Genomic DNA, 23,828 nt, shown 5'->3' with positions numbered 1-23,828 from the left:
GAGTCTTCTGAGTTATACAGACAGAAGCCCAGGGAACACGTACGGGATAATGGTGGAAGGAACAAAAAGTGGTCTCAGGCCAAACGTACGGATGTGGGTTCTCTAAAAAGAGACTCTGCACTGAAAGTTGTAGCTCAGGTAGTCAGAAAGGACTCTTAACAGTCTGACTGGGTGGTTGGCTAACACGTGGACCAAAAGGTGGTTCCCAGTGAGTGAATTAGAAACGCTGCATCTGCCCAGGTTTAACGCAGAGGAGGGGAATCAGGGGCTTAGGGAGCTGGATTGCTAGGGTGGCTCTGTCATTTCAGACCTACTGGGAGCTTCCAGAAGACATACCTTTCACCACTGCCGTGAGAAATAAATTTGTGAGGGGAGACCCAAGCATCCTTAAAGAGCTCCATGACTGCCCTTCTCTGCAGGCCAGGCCTTACCATGGGAACCACAGTCCCTGAGTTGGGAAAACAGCATGCAGTGGGAATAAGTGGATGCCAGCAGTGACGGGGCCGTGTAAGATGAGGCGGGTGAGCTCACGTAATGGGCGGCAGAGGCACAGCAGCGGTCAGAAGAGCCCAGTCCCTGCAGACCTACAGCGTTAGCTAGCTGCTCATGGGGTCCCTAGAAGTGAAAGACACAGGAAGCCTACCAAATCATCACTTGATCTGTGTAAGCAGGAGAGTTCTAGGTCAAGTGAACAACAGCCTAACCTGTATCATAAAAACAGAGAATGACAACTCATCAGTACTTTCCAGATTTGAGCCAGTTTACAGACCCAAAGGTCCTTGAACAAAGGGAAGGTTGGGTCCCCTTAAGAAAGAACGCCAGTACACTACCGAGCATTTATACTGTTAATCATTCGTCCAAGGAAACCTATAGCCTTTTACCAGGACAAATGCATCAAGGGAAAAAGATCAGATGTTTTCGGAACTACTGGACACTGGCTCTGAACTGACACTAATTTCAGGAGATCCGAAATATCACTGTGGTCTACCGTAGTAGGGACCTATGGAGCCCAGATGATCAGTGGGGTTTTAGCTCAGGTATGTGTCACCATGGGCGCAAACCCGTCCTATGGTTAATTCCCCAGTTCCAGGATGCATAATTTGAATTGAAATACTCAGCAGCTGTCAGACTGCCACATTGGTTCCCTGACTTGTGGAGTGAGGGCTATTATGGTGGAAAAAGCACTAGAACTGCCTCTACCTATGAAAATACTAAACCAAAACAAGATCGCATTCCTGGAGGGATTGCAGACATAAGTGCTACCATCAAGGGCTTGAAAGATGTCCACCAATCCCCATTCAACTCACCCATTTGGCCTGTGCAGAAGCTTAACCAGGTGGTGATTCCAATTGAGGCTGCTGTGCCAGATGGGGTTCCACTGCTTGAGCAAATCCACACGTCCTCTGGTGCCTGAGATGCAGCTACTGATCAGGCAAACGCCTCTCTCTCCATCCCTCACAGTAAGGCCCACAAGAAGCAGTTTGCTTTCCGCTGTCGAGGCCAGCACTACTTCGCTGCGCTACCTCAAGCTGTATCAACTCTCCAGCCGCATGTCACAATTTAGCTCACAGAGATCTCGATCATCTTTCCCTTCCACACGCCATCGCACTGGCCCATTACACTGATGAGCTCATGCTGACTGGACCCACTGAGCAAAACGTAGCAGCTACTCTGCACTTACTGGTAAAACATTTGGCGTCAGAGGGTGGGAAATAAACCCAATTAAGATGCATGTGCCTTCTACCTCAGTGAAATTGCTAGGGGTCCAGTGGTGAGAGCCATGTCGAGAGATCCCTTCTGAGGTGAGAGATAAGTTGCTGTATCTGGTCCCTCCTACAACCCAAACGGAGATACAACGCCTAGTGGGCCCCTTTCGGATTTCGGAGGCAACGTGCTCCTAATCTGGGTGTGACACTCTGGCCTATCTACCTCGTGACCCGAAAAGCTGACGGTTTTGAGTGGGGCCCAGACAAGAGGAGGCTCCTCACGGGCCAGGCCACCATGGGAGCTGTTCTCCGCTCGGGTCACGTGATCCAGCAGCTCCAGTGGCGCCTGAAGCACCGACGGCAGAAAGGGACGCTGTTTGGAGCCTCTGGTCGATGAATCTCAGTGCACGCCCTTAGGGTTATGGAGCGAAGCCCCGCTGTCCTCCACAGGCAACCACTCTCCTTTTGAGAAACAGCTCTTGGCCTGAAACAGACTGAAAGCTTAACCACGGACCAACAAGTCACCATGTGACCTGAGCTGCCCATCAGGGCCTGGGTGTTACCTGATCCATCAGCCACAAAGCCGGGCGGGCACAGCAGCACTGCACCATCGAATGGACGCGGTACATACGTGATCTGCCCGAGCAGGCCCTTGGATGGCTCAAGTCACATGAGGAAGTGGCCAAATGCCGCGGCCCCCACTCCCGGGACACTGCCTTCTCCTCCCAGCCCGCACCTACGGCCCCACGGGGAGCTCTCCGCGATGAGCGTGGGGAAGAGAAGACGCCCGATGTGCGGACACCGCCCCCCAGTGGACAGCTGCAGAGCCACAGCCCCTCCCTGGACACCCCTGAAGGACAAGGTGACGGAAATCCCCGCAGTGGGCAGAACCTGGAGCACCGCGCCTGGCTGCTCACGCTGCTTGGAAGGAGAAACGGCCTGATGTGCAACTGTTTACCGGTTCTTGGGCTGTGGCCACTGGTTTGCTGGATGGTCAGATACTCCGAAGGAACATGATTGGAAAACTGGTGACAAAGAAATCTGGGGAAGAGGTATGTGGCCTGACCTCTATGAATGGGCAAAAAAAGTGAAGATGTTTGTGTCCCATGTGAATGCTCGCCGAAGGGTGACCTCACCAAAGGGTGACCTCAGCAAAGGGTGACCTCAGCAGAAGAGGATCCTAATCAACACGTGGAGAGAAGATCCATTCTGTGGATCGGTATCCACCCGTCATCGCCCAGTGGGCTCGTGAACAAAGGGGCCGCGGCGGCAGGGATGGAGGTGACACGTGGGCTGGGCAATGTGGACGTCACTCACCAAGGCCGACCTGGCTACGGCCACCGCTGAGTGCCCAACCTGCCAGCAGCAGAGATCAGCACTGAGCCCGACATCACACCCTTCCCCGCGGCCATCAGCCAGCGACCCGGCGGCAGGCGGATCACACCGGACCACTTCCATCGTGGAAGGGGGCAGTGTCCTGCCCTGACTTCAACAGACACTCTGGGTAGGGATTTGGTGTCCAGCTGCGTGGAGCCAATTCTCCCGTAGCCGGTATGCACAGGTCCAGGAAGCAAGGGGTGGACACGGGCGTGGCACTACTGTTACCCCAGGGGACCCACTAGCAAAATTTTTGCTTGCTGTTCCCACAGCCCGACGCTCTGCTGGCCTAGAGGTCTTAGCTCCGCAGGGAGGAATGCTTCCACCTGGAGACACTGAACTGGAATTAACACTGCCACCCGGCTACCGTGGGCTCCTCATGCCTCGGAATCGACGGGCAAAGCAGGGAGTTCCTGTGTGGGCCGGGGTGACTGACCCTGACCACCACGGGGGAAGTGCACCCCTACTCCACACTGGAGGCAGGGAGGAGTACATCTAAGGAGATCGCCTAGGGCATCTCTCAGTATTACCAGGCCCTGGGATTAAGGTCAATGGAGAACTACAACAACCTAATTCAGGCAGGAATACTAATGGCCCAGACTCTTCAGGAGTGAAGGGTTGGGTCATCCCACCAGGTAAAGAACCACGACCCACTGAGGTGCTTGCTGAAGGCAAATGAAATGTGGCACAGGTCATGGAATAAGGTAGTTAGAAATAGCAGCTATGACCACCTGACTAGTTGCAGACACAAGGACTTTAACTGTCACGAATATTTCCTCCTTACTTTGTCATGAGTATGTTTGTGTGCATAAATATATATACTAAGAAAACACCTTTGTTTTCTTCCCTCTCTTATTCCCTTATCAAGTAACAGAAGCTGTATTATTGACTTTATATCACAGTATTTAAGTCACAGGATACGAAGAAGAGTAAGCATTGCTCAAGGACCCTACCTGCTCTCCTGCGGAAGGGGTAGCGAGTTTGGGGTTATATCCAGGGTAGTTGTTATCATGTCAGAAGGAACAATGACCTTGTTATTGTCTTTATTTGGAGATCAGGTATGGTTTAAGGAGATGTGCATGGATGCCAAGTTGACAGGGGGTGGATCTGTGAGGTTTACGCGCCATGGTGTGCCCAGATATCTGGTTAAACATTATTCTAATTGTGCACTGAGGGTTTCTGGATGAGATGAACATTTGAATGGGTAGCTGAGTAAAGCAGGCTTCCCTCCCCCGTGTGGGTAGGCCTCAGCCAATTCACTGAAGGCCTGAATACAGCAAAAAGGCTGAGTGAGCGAGGAAGAATTTGCTCTCCTTCCCTGACTGTCTTCAAGCTGGGACATCAGTCTTCTGCGTTTGGATGGACTTGGGCTCAGACTGGAACTTACACCACTGGCAATCCTGGGTCTCCAGCTTGCTTAATGCACATCTGGGGACTTCTCAGCGTCCATAATCACATGAGCCAATTCCTTACAATAAAACTATACACCTGAATCTATATAAACAGATCTGGTTCTGTTCCATATATACATATTGGTCTGTTTCTCTGGAGAACCTGCTAACGCTAGAGCTCTACAGAAGGAAACGGATATGGAAATCCTAACATGGTCTTTTTCATCTCAGCCTTGGTGCAACACTGTTCATTTCTGCAAGAGTGGAGAAGGTTTCATGTACTCATGATGTTGGTGCTTAAGGAAACAAGAGTGGGCTGAAGTGCTGTGAGACTGGAGACCCAGGAGAATACTAACGCCTCCCCTACCAATCTTGAAGGACAGTTGTGAAAATCAAGTAAGATAACAGAGGTGACTCATGTAACTGGGATTCCTTGGTGAATTCACAGGGAGAAAAAGAAGAGGCTGGACACAACTGCTGTTGTCACCATCCTCATCTTCATCAGCAGGACGCAAATGGCACCTAAATAACCACCCTCTCCCCCAGCTTCCTCAGCCCATTCACTACCTAAGCTTCAGTTCAGGTCAAGAAACTAGCCTTTGGAGGCACAACTGCCTCTGGGACAGGTTAAGCCCAACTGTCATTCACACTTTAATGTTAAGTGCTGTAGTTAAATAAACTACCCTCACTGAAAAAGGTATTTAGGAGGACGGGGGGGGACAGCCTCAGCAGGCTCCTGGTCTCCCACCCCTGGACTGAAGAGACCTGGGTTTCTGACTTAGGTTCTCCGTTTCCCATCTCTGTGAAAGGGGGCTGGCCTGGATGATTTCAGAGGCATTTTCGAAGCTCAGATGGTGATGGGTGGCTCTTCCCCTCACACAGCACCTGCAGGCTCCCTCCTGCTCCAGGTGTCGCCACAGCAGCCTCTCGGCTCCTCAGGGGCCTTCCCCACCCCTGCTCACCACTATCTCACTCCCTCCCCAGAATCTGCTGCACTGGAACCATTTATACGGCCCGGCTCCCCAATCAGCCAGCACGTTCTGGATTCCCCAGCACCCAGGCAGGTCCTGGAACCCAACAGACTCTGCCAACACAAGGTACGTGGTCAAGGCCGCCTGGCGCCGCCAAGCTGAGTGCAGGCCCTGGCTGCTGTGCAGCGCATGACCAGGGTCACCCCTCCGTGCGCCACCCTCCATGATGGGGCCATCAGGGGATGAGAGCAAGTGGGTACAGCTGGGCCGGGCTGAATGGCACTGCACCAAGGTAACCATAAATGATAAGATGGTCAAAAACTGTTCCTCACCTCAAGGAACACTCCCAAAGTCATTCTATGAAGACACCACCACCCTGATACCAAAACCGGACAAGGACACCACCAAAAACGAAAATTACAGGCCAATATCTTTGATGAATATAGATGCAAAAATTCTCAACAAAATATTAGCAAACCAAATCCAACAACATATAAAAAAGATCATACACCATGACCAAGTGAGATTCATCCCAGGGTAACAAGGACGGTTCAACATACACAAATCAATCAATGTGATACTCCACAGCAACAAAAGACAAAAACCACATGATCATCTCAACAGATGCAGAAAAAGCATTTGATAAAATTCAACATCCATTCATGACAAAAACTCTTATCAAAGTGGGTAAAGAGGGAACCTAACTCAACATAATAAAAGTTATTTATGACAAACCCACAGCCAACATAATACTCAACAGTGAACAGCTGAAAGCCTTCCCACTAAAATCTGGAGCAAGACAAGGATGCCCACTCTCACCACCTCTATTCAACAGAGTACTGGAAGTCCTAGCCACAGCAACTGGACAAGAAAAAGAAATAAAGCGTATCCAAATTGGAAGGGAAGAGGTAAAACTGTCATTATATGCAGATAACATAATGCTATTTATAGAAAACCCCAAAGAATCCATGCAAAAACTACTAGAACTGATAAATGAATTCAGCAAGGTAGCAGGATACAAGATTAACATACAGAAATTGGTTGCATTTATTTACATTAACAATAAAAATATCAGAAAGGGAAAGTAAAAAAAAAAATCCCTCTTAAAATGACATCAAAAAAAATAAAATACAGGATTTCCCTGGTGGCGCAGTGGTTAAGAATCTGCCTGCCAATACAGGGGACACGGGTTCGATCCCTGCTCCAGGAAGATCCGACATGCCGTGGAGCAACTAAGCCCATGTGCCTCAACTACAGAGCCAGCACTCTAGAGCCCTCGAGCCACAACTACTGAGCCCGCGTGCCACAACTACTGAAGTCCGCACGCCTAGAGCCCGTGCTCCGCAACAAGAGAAGCCATCCCAATGAGAAGCCCGCACACCATAACGAAGAGTGGCCCCTGCTCGTCACAACTAGAGAAAGCCCACGTGCAGCAACAAAGACCTGATGCAGCCAAAAATAAAATAAAAATTAATTAATTAATTAATTAAAAAATACTCAGGAATAAACCTGACCAAGGAGGTAAAAGACTTGTACCCTGAGAGCTATAAACACTGATAAAGGAAACTGAAGATGATTTAAAGAAATGGAAAAATATCCCATGTTCTTGGATTAGGAGAATTAATATTGTTAACATGGCCATACTACTCAAAGCAATCTACTGATTTAATGCTATCCCTATCAAACTACCCATAACATTTTTCACAGAACTAGGACAAATAATCCTAAAATTTACATGGAACCATAAAAGACCCAGAATTGCCAAAGCAATCCTGAGGAAAAAGAAGAAATCTGGTGGCATAACCCTCCCAGACGTCAGACAATACTATAAAGCTACAGTAATCAAAATAACATGGTATTGGCACAAAAACAGACATATGGATCACTGGGACAGAATAAAGAGCCCCAAAATAAACCCATACACCTATGGTCAATTAATCTTTGACAAGGGAGGCAAGTACATACAATGGAGAAAAGACAGACTATTCAGCAAGCAAGTGGTGCTGGGAAAGTTGGACAGCTGCATGTAAATCAATAAAGTTAGAACACACCCTCAAACCATACACAAAAATAAACTCAAAATGCCTTAAAGACTTAAATATAAGACATGACACCATAAAACTCCTAGGAGAGAATATAGGCAAAACATTCTCTGACATAAATCGTAGCAATGTTTTCTTAGGTCAGTCTCCCAAGGCAATAGAAATAAAATCAAATATAAACAAATGAGACCTAATTAAACTTATAAGCTTTTGCACAGCAAAGGAAACCATAAACAAAATGAAAAGACAACCTATGAACTAGGAGAAAATATTTGCAAATGATGTGACTGACAAGGTCTTAATTTCCAAAATATACAAACAGTTCATACAACTCAATAACAACAACAAAAAAACCCAATCAATAAATGGGCATAAGACTTAAATAGACATTTCTCCAAAGAAGACATAGAGATGGCCAATAGGCACATGAAAACATGCTCAACATTGCTAATTATTAGAGAAATGAACATCAAAACTACAGTGATGTGGGGCTTCCCTGGTGGCGCAGTGGTTGAGAATCTGCCTGCCAATGCAGGGGACAGGGGTTCGAGCCCTGGTCTGGGAAGATTCCACATACCATGGAGCAACTAGGCCCGTGAGCCACAGCTACTGAGCCTGTGCGTCTGGAGCCTGTGCTCCGCAACAAGAGAGGCCGCGACAGTGAGAGGCCCACGCACCGCGATGAAGAGTGGCCCCTGCTTGCCACAACTAGAGAAAGCCCTCGCACAGAAACGAAGACCCAACACACCCAGAAATAAATAAATAAATTTGTAAAAAACAAACAAACAAAAAAACTACAGTGATGTACCACTTCACACCAGTCAGAATGGCCATCATTTTAAAAATCTACAAATAACAAATGCTGGAGAGGGTGTGGAGAAAAGGGAACCTACACTGTTGGTGGGAATGTAAATTGGTGCAGCCACTATGGAGAACAGTACTGAGGTTTCTCAAAAACTAAAAATAGAGTTGTCCTATGATCCAGCAATCCCACTCCTATGCTTATGTCTGGACAACACTATAATTCAAAAAGATATATGTACCCCTATGTTCATAGCAGCACTATTTACAATAGCCAGGACATGGAAACAACCTAAATGTCCAATGACAGATGAATGGATAAAGAAGATGTGGAACATACATACAGTGGAATACTACTCAGCCATAAAAAGAATGAAATAATGCCATTTGCAGCTACGTGGATGGACCTAGAGCTTATCATACTAAATGAAGCCAGAAAGAGAAAGACAACGACCATATGCTATCACTTATATGTGGAATCTAACATATAACAAATGAACTTACTTAACAGAAATGGTCGCAGACATAGAGAACAGACTTGTGGTTGCCAAGGTGGAGAGGAGGCGTGAGAGGGTTGGATTGGGAGTTTGGGATTAGCAGATGCAAACTATTACATATAAAATGGATAAACAACAAAGTCCTACTGTACAGCACAGGGAACTATATTCAGTATCCTGTAATAAACCATAATGGAGAAGAATATGAAAAAGAATATATAATATGTATAACTGAATCACTTTGCTGTACAGCGGAAACTAACACAATATTGTACATCAATTTCACTTCAATTAAAGAAACAAATGGAAAACTGCTGCTCACCTCTGATCCCGACGAAGACGGTCAGGCCGAAACAGACGAAGAAGACGACGAACACGAGGACGAAGTGGCGCTTGGAGAGCGTGTACAGCCGCATGGGCGCCAGCCTGCGGGGAGAAGCCGGGGTGAGGGGCGGCAGGGCGAGGGCCTCCCCAGCCTGCGAGCCCTCGCCTAAGAGGAGGACCTATACTCAATCCAGGTGACTCGGCTGACAAAACCACCTAAATAGCCTTAGTGACCACTGCTGGGGTGGGGGCCATTCCGGTATGTTCTGGGCCTGGCACCCCGTGCCTCAGGGGGCCAGGCAAACCCCACCCTTGTGGCAGGAGAAGGCGCTTCAAAGCCCACTCGGGGCACGTTCGCCAGGCCACAGAGCAGGGCTGAACCCCTCCACACCCCCGTTTTCAGCAGCTAGAGCAGAGTCCAGGCGCAGGGAGGACCCTAACTCCTCACACGCAGATGCCACAGTCAAGCCCAGACTGGGGGTTCCAGGCGCCCCGGAATCGTATGTCCTAGCCGGTCTTCCCGCCAGCCCCCAGCTTTGTGTTTCCTGTCCAGGGCTCCCCCCCTCACTGGCCTCACCCATCGTGGTGAGGCTCAGCCTGGCCTTCACTTGGGGTCTGCTTTTGATGCAACTCAGCACGCTGCTGCGGTTCTCTGCGAGTGACACGGATATGAAAGCGATTCAGAGGACGCGTCCTAACACCCGAGCATCGGCTCCCTCCTGTTCACCCCTACTTCTTTCTTTGGTCAGAAGACAATGGTGGTGGGGTAGGTCTCACTTCTCTTTTAGAACTCCCTACACCAGGAGCCAGGAAACAAAAGGGAAGTCTGGGAAGGACAGACATAAACGCTGGAGAGTGGCAGGTCCTCAGCGCCGCCCCTACAGGCAGCCCCAGACAGGCTGGAACGCAGGTGCAGGCCCAGCTCCGATTCCCCCGAGACAAAGGGGAGGCCGGCCCCCCACCCTGTAGCCCGCTGGGGAGGCCCAGAGCCCCGAAAGATGAGAGCCAGGGGGGTGTTCTGTCTTGCTTTGCTCCCGACGTCCTCTTCCGTGCCCAGCACTTCCTGGTCTGGGGAGCTGAGCGGGCAGGAGGAATTTCTCATGCCTGCCTCTCAGGAAGGTGACAACTGTCCCCCACCGGGAGGGGGAGAATCGGGCTCTGAACCGGAAAGGGAGGGAAGGCTGTTTGCTCTTGCGGTATCAAGTTCACGGCCGTGTGCACATGCGCACCCTCTCCCTTACACGGCCAAGGCAGCCGTCCCGAGCTGGAAACAAGCTGGGCGGCATCCCAGGGCAAAGGTGGCCCTAAGTCTCCCTGACGTGGCTTTGCTGACACTGAGTCAGCGCTCTCCTGCCAGGCCCAGGTGAGTGAACTTTCAGATGGGCATGCCCATGCTTCACTGGGTGACGGGACCAGTGAAGAAATAAAGGAACCAGTGTTTTTCCCTCTGGGACTCAGGTCTGAAGGTTGGACCACCAATGACCCCGCTGTGCGTGGGGAGCGAGAGCTCGTGAATTAAGTGGCCTAATCCCAACTCAGATTTTGGACCCTAAAGATCCTAAAAGGCCCGAAAGCCTTACGCCATTAGAGCCAGAAATCACATCAGGGAAGAAGTCCGGCTCCTTGGATTTGCACACGGGGAGCCCGAGGTCTAGAGACAGCAGGACTCTTGCCCAAGATGCCACAGCTCTGCCCTTGGCGGTCCCGGCGCTGCGGGAAGGAGGCTCTGGGAAGCAGGACGGAAGCGAGCGGACTCCGCCCCGCACCCCACGAGGGCCTCTGTGGAAGCCGGGTGGAGTGCAGGGCTGGCACGAGGAAGGGCTCCTGTGTCGCTTCCCTGTCCCCTCGTCCCCCTCCCATGAGAGGCCTCAGCACACCCTGAAGAGGGAAGACTTCCTCGTAACTGCGCATCTCTACGTGGAGCAACGGCGCGTGAAGCTAAACGGACTGGATGCTGGGGACGTGCAAACACGGTCAGGTGTGAACAGCACTGCCCCGATGCCGACCTGAGCGCTGACAAACGTGCCACGGGTTCTGGACACCGACACGAGGGGAAGCCCCGTGAAGGGTGTGCAGAAACACTCGGTACAGTCTTGGCCACTTTTCTGTAAATCGAAAGTTGTTTAAAAAAATTACACAAAGTCATTCATGGCCCCCCCTCCCCCGGGCTGCTCTCGGGGTGACCCTGGGGCTCTGAGGGGCACCAAGGGCTCCCCAGCAGAGGTGAAAGCACAGAACGGAGGGTTTGGAAGCAGAGGAAAACAGAATAAGAAAAGTTATATCTAAAATTTGATTTTTAAAACATTATCAACAAAACGCATTATCAATGATTTACTATAAAAGCCCAGCTACTCAGCAGGTGAGAAGGAGCGCTGAAGAAAGAGGGTTCAGAAAGACGACGGCACAAGGTCAAACGCCCGCAGCACACGGACCACGCTGGGTATTTTTCCAGTTTTCTCCTCGGGAACTCAATAAAGGTCTGTCGTTTCCCCTTCCTTAAAACTTCCACTTCAATCCTATTTATTAGATACGTCCCTGCTTCGGCAATCAAGCCTCACCCAGCTGGACAAAAAAAAGACACGGAGGCAGCAAAACAAGCCCGCGCGTGAGCAGATGTCACGGCACAAGCAGCCCCGCTGACCAGGGCTCGCTGGGGACAGGGTGGGCACGGGCCTCGTTTCCCTCCGTCCCCGTCTCCCGAGCGGCAGGACACTGCCTCAGGCAGCCTCACGTCGGCGGGACGCTGCAGCCGCGGTGTCCCGGGCCGCGGGCCCGCGCCCAGACTGCAGGACCCAGCTGGCGACGCCTCCGTCTCCACCGGCCTACTCACGACGCGTCACTGGAAGCTCCGAAGCAGTTCGCCGAGAACCCAGAGGCTCCCGGCACCTCGGGGACCGCACGTGATTCCCGACAAACCACAGGCCCACACGGCTGAGCACAGTCCACAGAACTCCCGGGCGCCGTCGTGACGGCGGCAGAAGCCGCGGCGGCGAAGAGTCACGGAGAGCAGCCCGGGCCGCCCCCGCGGGCTTCGCCCGGCCCCTCACGCTCGCCGCCTGCCTCCTGGCTTCCTGCCCCGACGCCGCACCCGGCGGCTCCTCTGCCTGCTGCCCAGCCCCGCCGCCTGCTGAACAGCCCAGCCAACGTGAAGCAGCCCACAGCCGGGCGTGTCCCCGTGAGCAGACAGCCCTCACGCCCTGTGATCGGCCGCCAGCCGGAGGAGGAGCGCCTCTGCTCAGAGGTCAGACTTTGACGCGGAAAACAGACGCGGCGGAGCACCCAGCGGGCTCCAAGCCACCCTCATCTCCTCGTCTACAGTCGCCCACCCGCTTCTGGCAACTCTCCAGCCCAGAGTCAGGACCCCACGCGGACCCTCCAACACCCGTGGACCTCCTGCTTCCTCGTTAACGGTCCTTCCGCCTCCAGGACCATCCCCAGCGTCCTGCCTGCCCCGACCCCACTCAAAACTCGTGGCTCCCAAGACACTTTCCCTTAGGAGTCCTACATCCCGTCACGGTCAATAGGTTTAAGACTGAACCCATTAAAAAACAAAATAACATAAACGAAAAACCTGCTTCCACTGCCCATTTCTGGCCTCTCCGCTTTCTCCATCCCCGCCTCCAGAAACCCTGGAGTCACCTCCGACGTCCGCCTCTCATTCATCCCACACAGCCAGCCCGGAAGAGGTGATGCCTCTCTTCTCTGCACCCCCAGCACACCAGTCCCGCAGTCCAGGCCCTCATCACCTCCCACTCAGCCCCTGCAGCAGCCTTCCAGGTGCGCCTTCCTGTGCGGGTATTATGGCACTGTTAACATGCTACTCCGACACAGAGAGCAACTCGACTGAGTTTAAACGCCTTCCTATGGCCTTCGAGGCCCCCAAATCCGCCCCTAAGTTCCCACCGTCCTGCATGTACCCTGCGAGAATCACTACCTCCTTAGTCAGCACAGCTGCCTTCTCAGGTAGGGACTACTAACAGCCCCATCTCACAGATGAGAGAGCTGAGGCTCAGCAAGGTAGGTGACCTGCCCTAGATCTCAAAGCAGAGGCTGCATTCAAACACAGGCGTCAGACTCCAGGGCTTCGCGCTTAAATTCTATAAAGCTTCCCACCGTGGTCAAGCCTGAGTCCAGGCTAGCCCATTCAGGTACTGCTCTCCTGATCTGAAACGCTCTCTCTTCTCCCTACCAAACTATCCAAATCAGACGCAGCATTCATGGCTCACCTGTGTGTCCCACCTTCTCCATGAAGCTTTCCCTCGCTTCTCCACCTCTCATGGCTGCCCAGGCCTTTAAACCACTACAACATGTGTGGCCTGCACTACATAGCTGAGTGCTTGAAAATACAGCATCAATCTACCCACATGGACACCAGACAGACACGTGGTGCGCGTTCAGAAAACAGCTATTCGACTCAACTTTTATTAGTTTTCTCCAAGGTGTTCATGTAGTTCCCTCAAATTGGTGGTGAGATGCCAGGGAGCAGGGAAAGGGCTCCCCATTTCCCCATGCAACCTGGCCAGGTCAAGCACCGCTGCCGATGCAGTCTTCTACCTAGATAACCACGGCAGGAAGACTTCCTACAAAACCCTGCCAGCTCACGATCAGTGTCTCTCTTTTTCTTCTCCTGATGGGTCCCATACATCAGTCTTCCTCTCCAGGTCCATGGATCTTTCCACACTCAGGCATCTAAAACACACTCAAAAATTCTGGTCTCTTTGGAGCCCCCATGCCCTTGGAAGACCTTTCAAATGCAATGGAACAGATTGTCGCCTTGGCACCAGCTTGTACTCTTTAGGTTCCTGCTAAATTAATCTCAATTTTCATGGGTAATTTACAATATCACAGACATATTTCCTAGAGAAACTAAAAATACATTTCTTGGAAAGCCAACGCCCAAAATTGCAGCTTTAATCCAAATCACTGTAAGCCCTGCCTTCCCTCCATGATGCATATTCATGGCCACTTCCAAGAGACGCTTCCAAAGGAGGCGAATCTCTGGAGACATCAATTCCCATGAGAGAACGGCTGGAGAACTTACTCTGCAGGGCTCTCCACAGGCGAGCACCATCTTCACCTTACTGGGGCTCCTTGGCACGATGCTGCTCTAGGCCTCTCTTCTCTACTCTCACTCCCCAGGTGACCTCATCCTGTTTCAGGCTTTAGAGACAATGCACATGCGAGCAATTCCACATTCGTATCTCAGCCCAGCTGGACTCTGGACTTCCATGAAAAGCCTACTTGACAGCTCCACTTGGATACCTGGTAGGCATCTCAAGTGTGACGCATCGAAAACCAGACCCCTGACCTCCCGCTGAGGTCACACCCTTGTTCAGACGCCCTTTCCTTCACCGGCCAGCGGGAAAGCCTGTGTCCCCATCAGGGCCATCAAGCACTCCCGACAGGCCACAGCCAACATTCCTTTTCCCACTAAGCACTTCTCCCTCCCAAGCAGGTCTCAGAGGAGTTAATAAAGCAGCACTAGAAAGAAACTGTAGGGGAGGCAAGCACTCGATGAGCCTCTTTATGGGCCTGGAGCAGAATGACCATGAAATGGACAGAACTCGCCGGAGCAGAGAAGGCGAGAAAATGCCTCGAGGTGCGTCTCTAAGCGATGCGGAGAGCAGGATGGGAGGAAACCAGCACCACAACCTCTGCCTTTGACGGAGCCCCTGGGGCCAACCAGCATGTGGCCAGGCAGGAGAAAACAGCACCGGGAGCTGCAGGGGTCTCAGAATCACGTTGTGTGTTTTTTTGGTTTTTTGTTTTTGAAAACCAAAGCAAGCACTGATAGATATTCAATCTGAAGACTTCTTTCCCAGAAAAATGCCATCATGGATCTTGTCCAAGTTTGACGCATCTTTATGACACCACAGAATTACATATTCCGTCTCAGCCCCTCAAGTCACGGTGCAGCAGGCAGGTAAGACTGAAACTGCTTCGGGATTACAAACTTTGCTGTTTGCTCACCTCATACCCAGATTTCCCACTTTAGAATTAAAAAATTAGAGTCTGGGCAGTGGAAAGGGATTTTTGATCTCTCAGTCTGTTCTCAAGTTTTAGTTAGGATTTTATTTTTCTCACAATCTGTATAAAAATCATTTGTCTCCCGGGGCCCAGAGCACTGGCCTGGTGCCCGTCAGGCTGGGTTCAAATCCTGGCTCCCCCACTTCCCTGGGCAACCAGGTAACTTCTCAGGATGTCAGCATCCTCGTCTGCAAACCAGAGACAGGCAGAATGACACCCACAGGACCAGTGGGAGCACAGACGAAAAATGAAACACTTAGAACAGTGTAGTAAGCACAGAGGAAGAACTCAATTGTGTCAGTTATTAATAGTAATGGTTGTGCTTTTCCCCTGCCCCCCCTTTTTTTTTTAATCTCAGTTTTCATCCAACCGATATCCCTGATGATCCACTACGTAAAATGTCCCCTCCTCTGGTTCAGAACCCAACTAACTGCAGGAAAGGGCAGGAGGGGTCAGTGTTCCCTACGCACCTACTTGGTACCCAGCCAGGTGCTTCCCTGTGAGGCAGGTATCATCAGCCCATTTTATATATGGGAAAATAGAGGCTGGGGAAAGTATACACCCACTTAGGTCCCGGTCAGCAGGAGACAGAGGTGGGATTTGAATCCACAGGGTCAGGGGTGGAAAGGAGGCCCACCACTCCCTCACTCTTTGGCACCCTCACCAAACTTTCCTTTTTAAATAACCCACCATTTAGTAGGGTTTGAGAGGGAGAAACTCTGAAAAGAACAGAATAGGAATTCTGAAATTTCAATCAACCAACTTGAATATATCACAGAAAAATTATCTTTAGTTGTTCAAAAAAGCCATTATACAAACATTCAAGGCCCAACGACCTCAAAAAGTATTTTAATGAACGATGTTCTAAGCTTCTCAAGGAACCAAGAATTCACGTGTATCCTTGCTAGGCCGCAAGCCCAGTGACTCACAGCCAGGAGCGCGTTGGTCAGGTCATCGAATACCCTTCCCACGGCAAACAGAACAAAGAAGCCGGCCACATACTGGGCAGTGTGGCCCGGTGGTTAAGAACTTGGGCTCTGGAGGCCGACTGCCTGGGCTGGAAGGCCCCTGTACCACTGACCAGCAGGGTGACCTGGGGGGAACAACGTCACCTCCCGGGGCCTCTGGTTCCTGAACTGTAAAATTCAGGAAACTGAGGGACCCCACCGCCGAGGGCTGCTGTGACAACGAAGCGAGTTATGACAAGGGAGCCTTGCTGACACTCAGTCTGGGCCAGCTGTTACTGAGGCAGGGGAGTATATCGACCTCAAGACTGTGGGCCCTAGAGCCCACTCCCGGGCTTCCATCCTCTGTGACTTACTAGCCATGACCTGGAGAAACGCACTTGACTTCTCTGCACCCCCGTTTTCTCATCTGTAACACTGGGATAAGAGAAAGTTCTTCATGGGAAGGGTGGTTATGAGGCTTACGTGAAACGACGTACGTGAAGTGCTGCAGCAGAACCTGGTACGCGGTAAACGCCATGTCATCTTTCATTAGCTTCAGAGATCCTTCTGGCTCAGAAAATAAATTACCCGAAGGGACGCAATCCTAAACAACTCTATGGCTGCAGGAACAGGATTCTGACCCAGCTCTGCTGTCTCCTCAAGCACCAGGACACTCAGAAGGCCTGGGCCACAGCAACCACAGCTGGACTCCACTGTGCTCATTTGTGCCACCCCTTCGCGGCTGCAGAAAAGAAATCTAAATAACACACTTCTGCACTTAAATGCACCCAGGATGACGGAGACATGTAAAACACACTCTTTAAAAACTGGCTGTAAATGCCAGGGTTTCCCTGGTGGCGCAGTGGTTGAGAGTCCACCTGCCGATGCAGGGGACACGCGTTCGTGTCCCGGTCTGGGAGGATCCCACATTCCGCGAAGCGGCTGGGCCCGTGAGCCATGGCCGTTAAGCCTGCGCGTCCGGAGCCTGTGCTCCGCAATGGGAGAGGCCACAACAGTGAGAGGCCCGCGTACCGCAAAAAAAAAACAAAAAAACAAAAACCTGGCTGTAAATGCCAATCAAGACACACAAGAGGCAACCTGATTGAAGTTTGCAGAGAAATGCTAGTTAAGAGCAAAGAAACAAATGAACCTGAGAAATCTCGGCCACGCAGGGCCCACGCAAGAACCGCTCAAACAGGTGTTCCTGTTAGTCACATTTAGCAACTGATTGAGACACGCCCTACCCTATCCTCCCCCCACCCCCACCCCCACCGGAACTCTCAGCGCTCTTGCTTCCCTGGCATCATCAGAAAAGGAATGGAGTTTGCAGGAAACTTAAGCAGAAAGTTTTTAGAACTGGGAACTCTTTTTTTCTGACTGGTTTTGGTGGCAATCTCTCCTGCCCTCTTGAAAAGAATAGGCTGGGCTGCACCTGAACAGGGAGGTCAGTGCAACAGGCCTGCGTGAATCCCCCGGCCCCTAGGCGTGCTCCTGCAGGCCCCTCTATCCTCTTCCAATCTCCCCCAGCCCGTTCCTTCTCCTGGCTTCTCTTCCCGCTCCTGTCACTTCTCACCTTTGTCGCCACGGGTCTCCTTGTCACATCTGCCAACAAGAGCACTTTGACCCTACCAGGCGCTGAAGTCCCGCACACGCTTCAGATTTTCGGGCTTTTTTTTTTTTTTTTTTGGTAGGATGTTTATTGGCTGCCAAAGACTTTTTGTGACTTACAGGTCCATGCCGTTCTGAGTGCTGGACGATGGTCGCTGGCTGACCTCCAGAGAAGCACACCCCTGGCCCCTTGCTCAACAGGAGAGCATCTGCATGGCCTACCCTCTGCGGGGGGAGCGACTCGAAGGCTCCACTCACGTCCTTCATTCGAACTGTGGTTTTACAGCTCCTCCATTAGTTACTGGCTCAGCCTGGTCTACTTGGCTGTCAGGTAACAGAGCACAGGGCTCCCGCAGGAGACACGGACTGCAGTCAGCTACCACCCACACGGCTTCAAACTCTCTGCCTCTCCACATCCTAGGGAGATCACGCCACCACATGCCACCCCGGCTGCCGTGCAGTGCGGGCCCAAGGAGACTCGGTATGCGAGGACCTCCTAAACATGCTACGTTGTCACTCTGCCACAAGGTCACAATTTCACGCAGTATTCCCAGCGGTGCTATTCACATATACCACAAAGGAATGGCGCCCCCGGAGCTGGAGAGAGGCAGTACTGCTAGCCTATCTCCGTTAGGGTTTAATTAAAAGACAGACCTCTGAAACACCCATCTGGGACTGACATTTTGTGCAAGTCAGCTTTCCTATGTTGTGTTAAAGTGATCACGTCAGAAACTTCTACAGAAGCAGGAGGAAAAACCTTTCCTTCCACCACACGTGTTTGCATTCAGGCAACACACTCAGATCTTGCGTCTGGTATGTCCACAGTCAGAGAAATCAGCAGGGGTCCACTGCAAACCTCTAAAACCTCAAATGCACAGAGAAACTCACACAGTCCCGCCTTAGGGCCGCCTTCAATTGTGGGAACCTGCCCGCCAAACCTGCTCCACGCTGCAGAGACTCCGGGCAACCCTTCTCTCCACATTTGGAACTCAAGTGCTAAACTTCTTTTTAATTCTCTCTCCTCCTTTTCCGCATGTCCCCTGAGGGGCACCCAGGTGACTCTGTTGCATCAAAAGCAAGCTTTAGGGATGGCGTCCATGGGGCCCTGGACAGGTTTTTCCTCATTAAAACCCCTGAACTTCACAGAAATAATAGGTCCGAAGTCAGCATATTGTAAAACTCATAAACCTCGGTATCCCCGAGATCTAAAGAGGCTGCAGCAGGCTCCCAACGTGGCAAAATCATCAAAAAGCCAATGGAGAGCGCCTCTCCCTACCTGGCGCTGGGCTCCATCACAAAAAGCAGTAGGGCGCCCAGGGCGCTTTTCACAAGAGGTGACGATCAGGGCCACTGCCGGGGGCACGGGATCACCACCTTCCCAGCGGGGAGGCCGGGCGGGGGCTCCGGGAGGGACCAGCCACTCCTCAGCCATCTCCTTGGAGCTGCGCTGGGGAAGGACGGGGGTCACCCGGCTCTCCAGGAACGAGCAGGGCCAGTGCTGGCCTCGCAGGGCCTTCCTGAGATGCGCTCGGGCCAAGGCCCGCCCTGGATCCCTGACCCTGTCTCCGCTACTAACTCCGGCCGGGCCGGCAGGCCCGTGGAGGGGCCCCTGAGCCGAGTCACCCCCACGAAGCCCCGGCTGCGCCCCGAGCTCCACGTGGGCGGGGGGACCCGCGGCAGGGCTCCCAGGAGCGGGACGCGGGAGCCCCAAGTCCGGGCCCGGGCGCCCGGGGGAACCCTGCCCCGCACCCCCTCACGCGCCGCCCGGGCCTGCACTCACGGTTCCATCGCGGGGCCCCGGCCCTCGGCGCCGGGCGGGCTCGGGGCACAGCAGCCGCGGCAGCCGCAGCCGGAGCCAGAGCCGGAGCGACGGCGGGCCGGGAGCAGCCGGCTCCCTGCAACTCGTCAGAGCCCGACGCTCGGCCGCGGTCACGTGCGCGGAAGCGGCTCGCGCGGCGGGGGGGGGGGGGGGGGGGGGGGGGGAGGGGCTGGGGGAGGGGGCGCCGGCCGGGCTGGCGGGGCTTTGAGGCCGCGGGCAGCGGCCCAGCGGCGCGTCCACCTCCCCTGCGCCCCGGGAGCCACGAGGCCGCCCTGGGAGGGGGGGTGGTCAGACTAGGGTTCACAAGAGAATGAATGAAGGACCTGACTCTCACTCCTTGTCCCTAGCCGAGGGGACAGCACGTCAATTCACTCACCCTCCTCCATCAGGGCATGAGAAAGGCCGTGGGAGTCCATGAATGTCCTGCCGTTGTCTGAAAGGCCCCTTGGTGTCTGCATTTTTCTGGGGGGAGGATCTATACGTTTTCATATTCCCAAAGAGGTTTGTGACCCCAAAGATGTTAAAAGCCAGGGCAAACCTCTGACACCCCCAAGTGATGACGACAGGAGAGCCTTCCCAGCTCTTTCGGGTAGCTTCTCCCGCAAACCTTTTCTGAATTACAGCTACCATAGCGTGCAGATTTTCCGTCCGCTATGCAAGCGCTGTCCCTCAGGAAGGATGTGGGGTGGAGGCAGGGCAAAGCAGCAGCCTGAATCCTAGGAATGACAAAAGACTATTTCTCGAGTTTTTTTCACACACTCTGGAGTGGGGAGGAGAGGGTGTTTCCTGACAAGACCAAGGAACACAAACTGGGAACAGGGGGCAGCAGCGTCTAAAGGGGCAGCTGCCACTCTGCGCTTTGAGAGCGCCTGACTTCAAACATGACTTTTCGTGTGATATCCTTCCGATTCTAAAATGTTCGAAACTAATTCAAAAAAGAGTTCAAACTCTGAGGGTGAAACCAAACACACTTGCTGGCGGCATTTGCCCAGAGGCAGCCGGTTTTTACCACCCAACTGAAGCAGGATTATCTGGTATAGAAATGCCTGCTCTGAGGACTGTGCCAGCCACCTTGCCCCCCTGAGACATCCCCACAGAGCCCTTGCTGTTTTCCGATGACTCCAGGCTTTAAAAGAGGTGACACCTTTGAGGCGCAAACTGCCTCCTGGTAACTTCTCCAGGAAGTTGGTCCTCCCTTGAGCTGCGGCCCAGCATCACTTCAATCACTCTTATCCTCAGTTATTTGTTCTTCCAACATTAACCGAGCTCTCAGTGTGGGCCGGGCACGCCTCTCAGCTCTAGAAACACAAGGTGAATACATGGGCAAGTCCCTGTCCTCCTGGGACTAACCTAGTGGAGGACACTGCCAGTGAACGAAGAATAACCAAATAATTACACAGTCATCACTGTGACGGGAAGGGAAATGGATGGGTGCTGTGAGGTGTCTGTGACCAAGGGAGGGGACCCACGTATTCTGGGGCTCAGACGAAGCTGGTCTGACTGTCATCCATCCCTCACAGGACACTCCTCCACATTCACCTCCAGGCTCCCCTCCTCTGAGCGCGCTGCGGTGTGGCAAGCTCCCTCGTTAAGCTCAGAAGGGCACGTGTATCAGGGGAGGCCTGTATCAGCCTGAGAGTGAGTTCGTCCTGTGGCAGCTTCAACCCGTTGGGCCCATTATTCCATTCTCAGGTCGTCCCCTCAGCTGTCCACTCAGGTTCATGCTCTGCAGTGAGGATAACCGGCAATTGCTGAGCACCTGCAAAGCCTAAGGCCTGAGCCAATGAATTCTCTCAACAACTTGATGAGTTATCAGTGGTCATCGTCCTCATTTATAGCTAGGAAACTGAGGCCTGATTCTCTCAGGAACTACTGATAAGAACCCAGCATGACCTGACCCCAGTGTGGGACCTCCAGTGTTGGTGTATCATGCACTGGTGAATGTGACAGGGATACAGTGACCAGCTGAGGTCGGACGCAAATGGGCCGCCAGCTGTAGTCTCTCTAACCACAGAGACACTCAGATGCTAATGGACCACCATCAGTAGTCTCTAACCACAGAGACACTCAGCCCACATTTATCAACTTTGTTCTTATTTTAAAACCTTCTAAAATCCAGTTATGCTATGATCAAGATGTTAGAAATAAGATTGGCCTGACACCACTTATTCTTAGAAAAACGCTGCTCATATCTAATGTTCACTTCATTTTCTAAGGGCCAACAAACCATCCTTTTAAATAATTTCCTTCTAGAACAGGACCAAAGTCAAGCCCACCAGTCTGCAGCTTGCTGACTTCCACTCACAGCTGTTTTTCAGAGTTGACCGCAACAACTCAAGACGCCCATCTGCACATGCTGTGATACCCTAGGAAATCAGCTGTCTGTTCCAAGAGACGTGAACTCACTTCCCAATTCAGCAACTGACATTCGTCTAGCATTTTATAAATACACTCTCGTGATTTCCTTGCCTACCTTATTAATAATAATCAGTAATGGCTAATACTGAGGACTCATGCTCCAGCTGAGCACTGAGTTAAGAAACAGAAACAGCTTATTCCAGTTCCCCCAGCCTACTGTCTTACCTGGGGCTGCCAAAACAAAATGCAGAGCGAGCGGCTTATGCAATAGAAGTCCATTTCCTCACAGTTCTAGAGGCTAAAAGTCCAAGATCCAGGTTCTGGCCAATTTAGTTTCTGGTGAGGGCTCTCTTCCTGGCTTGCAGACAGCCACCCTCCTGCTGTGTCCTCACCGGGCCTTGCCCTGATGTGTGCTGGAGGGAAGAGAAAGAGCACGAGCTCTCTCCTGTCTATTCTTACAAGGACATAACCCTATCAGATCAGGGCCCACACTTATGATCTCATTGAACCGTAATTACTTCCTTGCTCCTAATACAGCCACACTAGGGGTTACAACTTCAACATATGAACTTTGAAGGGATAGAAACATTTGTTCCATAACCCTCCTAAGTGGAAGATTTCTTGAAAAGAAAAACTGACGTACATAGTACAGTGAATATGGAAGAATTCAGTGTCAGCAACTCGAATTGCCTACTCTTTCTTCCAAGGCAGGAAAATCTCAGTCTTGACATTCCCTTAAGCATGATGACAGTTGATGACGGTTCATGTTAGCAACATCTCTTGGCCTGTGTTTTTTTTTTTTGCGGTAGGCAGGCCTCTCATTGCTGTGGCCTCTCCCGTTGGCAGAGCACAGGTTCCGGACGCGCAGGCCCAGCGGCCATGGCTCATGGGCCCAGCCGCTCCGTGCCATGTGGGATCTTCCCAGACCGGGGCATGAACCTGTGTCCCCTGCATCGGCAGGCGGACTCTCAACTACTGCACCACCAGGGACGCCCCGGCCTGTGGTTTTGACAGCTCCTGGACAGTCATGTGCTGCTGACTCATCTTCCCTGCAATAAGCAGGGGTACTTCCGTGAGCGGCTCAGTTCTCTCCCCATGCTGCCTTCCCAGGACCGCCACACCCCCATCATTTGAAGGAGGGCTCGCACTTTCCCAGCCCACTTGTTGCATCACACGTGGGAAGTTACTTCTCATTGTCTTATCTGCTCCTAAGAACTGATCATTAGAAGCAAGGGTCTACAGCAATCCCACTACTGGGCATATACCCAGAGAAAACCATAATTCAAAAAGACACATGTACCCCAATGTTCATTGCAGCACTATTTACAATAGCCAGGTCATGGAAGCAACCTAAATGCCCAGCGACTGACAAATGGATAAAGAAGATGTGGTACATATATACAATGGAATATTACTCAGCCATAAAAAGGAACGAAACTGGGTCATTTGTAGAGCTGTGGATGAATCTAGAGACTGTCATTCCCAGTGAAGTAAGTCAGAAAGAGAAAAACAAATATTGTATATTAACACATATATGTGGAACCTAGAAAAATGGTACAGATGAACCGGTTTGCAGGGCAGAAATTGAGACACAGATGTGGAGAACAAACGTATGGACACCAAGGGGGGGAAGCGGCGGGGCCGTGGGGGGAGTGGGATGAATTGGGAGGTTGGGATTAAAATATATACACTAATATGTATAAAATGGATAACTAATGAGAACCTGCTCTATAAAAAAATAAAATTCAAAACATAAATAAATGGCAAAAAAAAAATAAAGAAGCAAGGGTCTAACTCTTATTGGTTCAAATGCTTTCTCTTGCTTATCAAGTTCACAGAAGTTCTGCCCAGCACTTATTGACAGTATAAGGCTATCGCTTTGGCTTTCTTATCATTGTACTTGTTCCCATTATTTATTGTTGCATGACAAACTGCCCTGACATGTAGTAACTGTTGTAGT

The 23,828-nt window shown here is 51.6% G+C and overlaps 1 protein-coding gene across 3 annotated transcripts in view; it reads right to left on the bottom strand.

The window, feature by feature from the left end:
* TMEM181 (transmembrane protein 181) overlaps positions 1-20,155 on the bottom strand; it is a 45,652-nt gene extending 25,497 nt beyond the window's left edge. For all 3 annotated transcript variants that reach the window (XR_012324962.1, XM_073789795.1, XM_073789796.1), the window contains exons 1-2: positions 19,887-20,155; positions 9,108-9,211 (exon numbers count right to left, since the gene is read on the bottom strand). Coding sequence is in view for 2 of the 3 variants with exons in the window: in XM_073789795.1 (XP_073645896.1) it covers positions 9,108-9,211; positions 19,887-20,140 (358 nt within the window). In the remaining variant the exon portion in view is untranslated. The remainder of the gene's footprint in view (positions 1-9,107; positions 9,212-19,886) is intronic.
* Positions 20,156-23,828: the final 3,673 nt, after the last annotated feature.

Source organism: Tursiops truncatus, chromosome 12 (genome assembly GCF_011762595.2).
Source record: "Tursiops truncatus isolate mTurTru1 chromosome 12, mTurTru1.mat.Y, whole genome shotgun sequence".
Taxonomy (NCBI): domain Eukaryota; kingdom Metazoa; phylum Chordata; class Mammalia; order Artiodactyla; family Delphinidae; genus Tursiops; species Tursiops truncatus.
The sequence above is the reverse complement of the archived record's forward strand: the minus strand, read 5'-3'. Positions and strand labels throughout refer to the sequence as shown.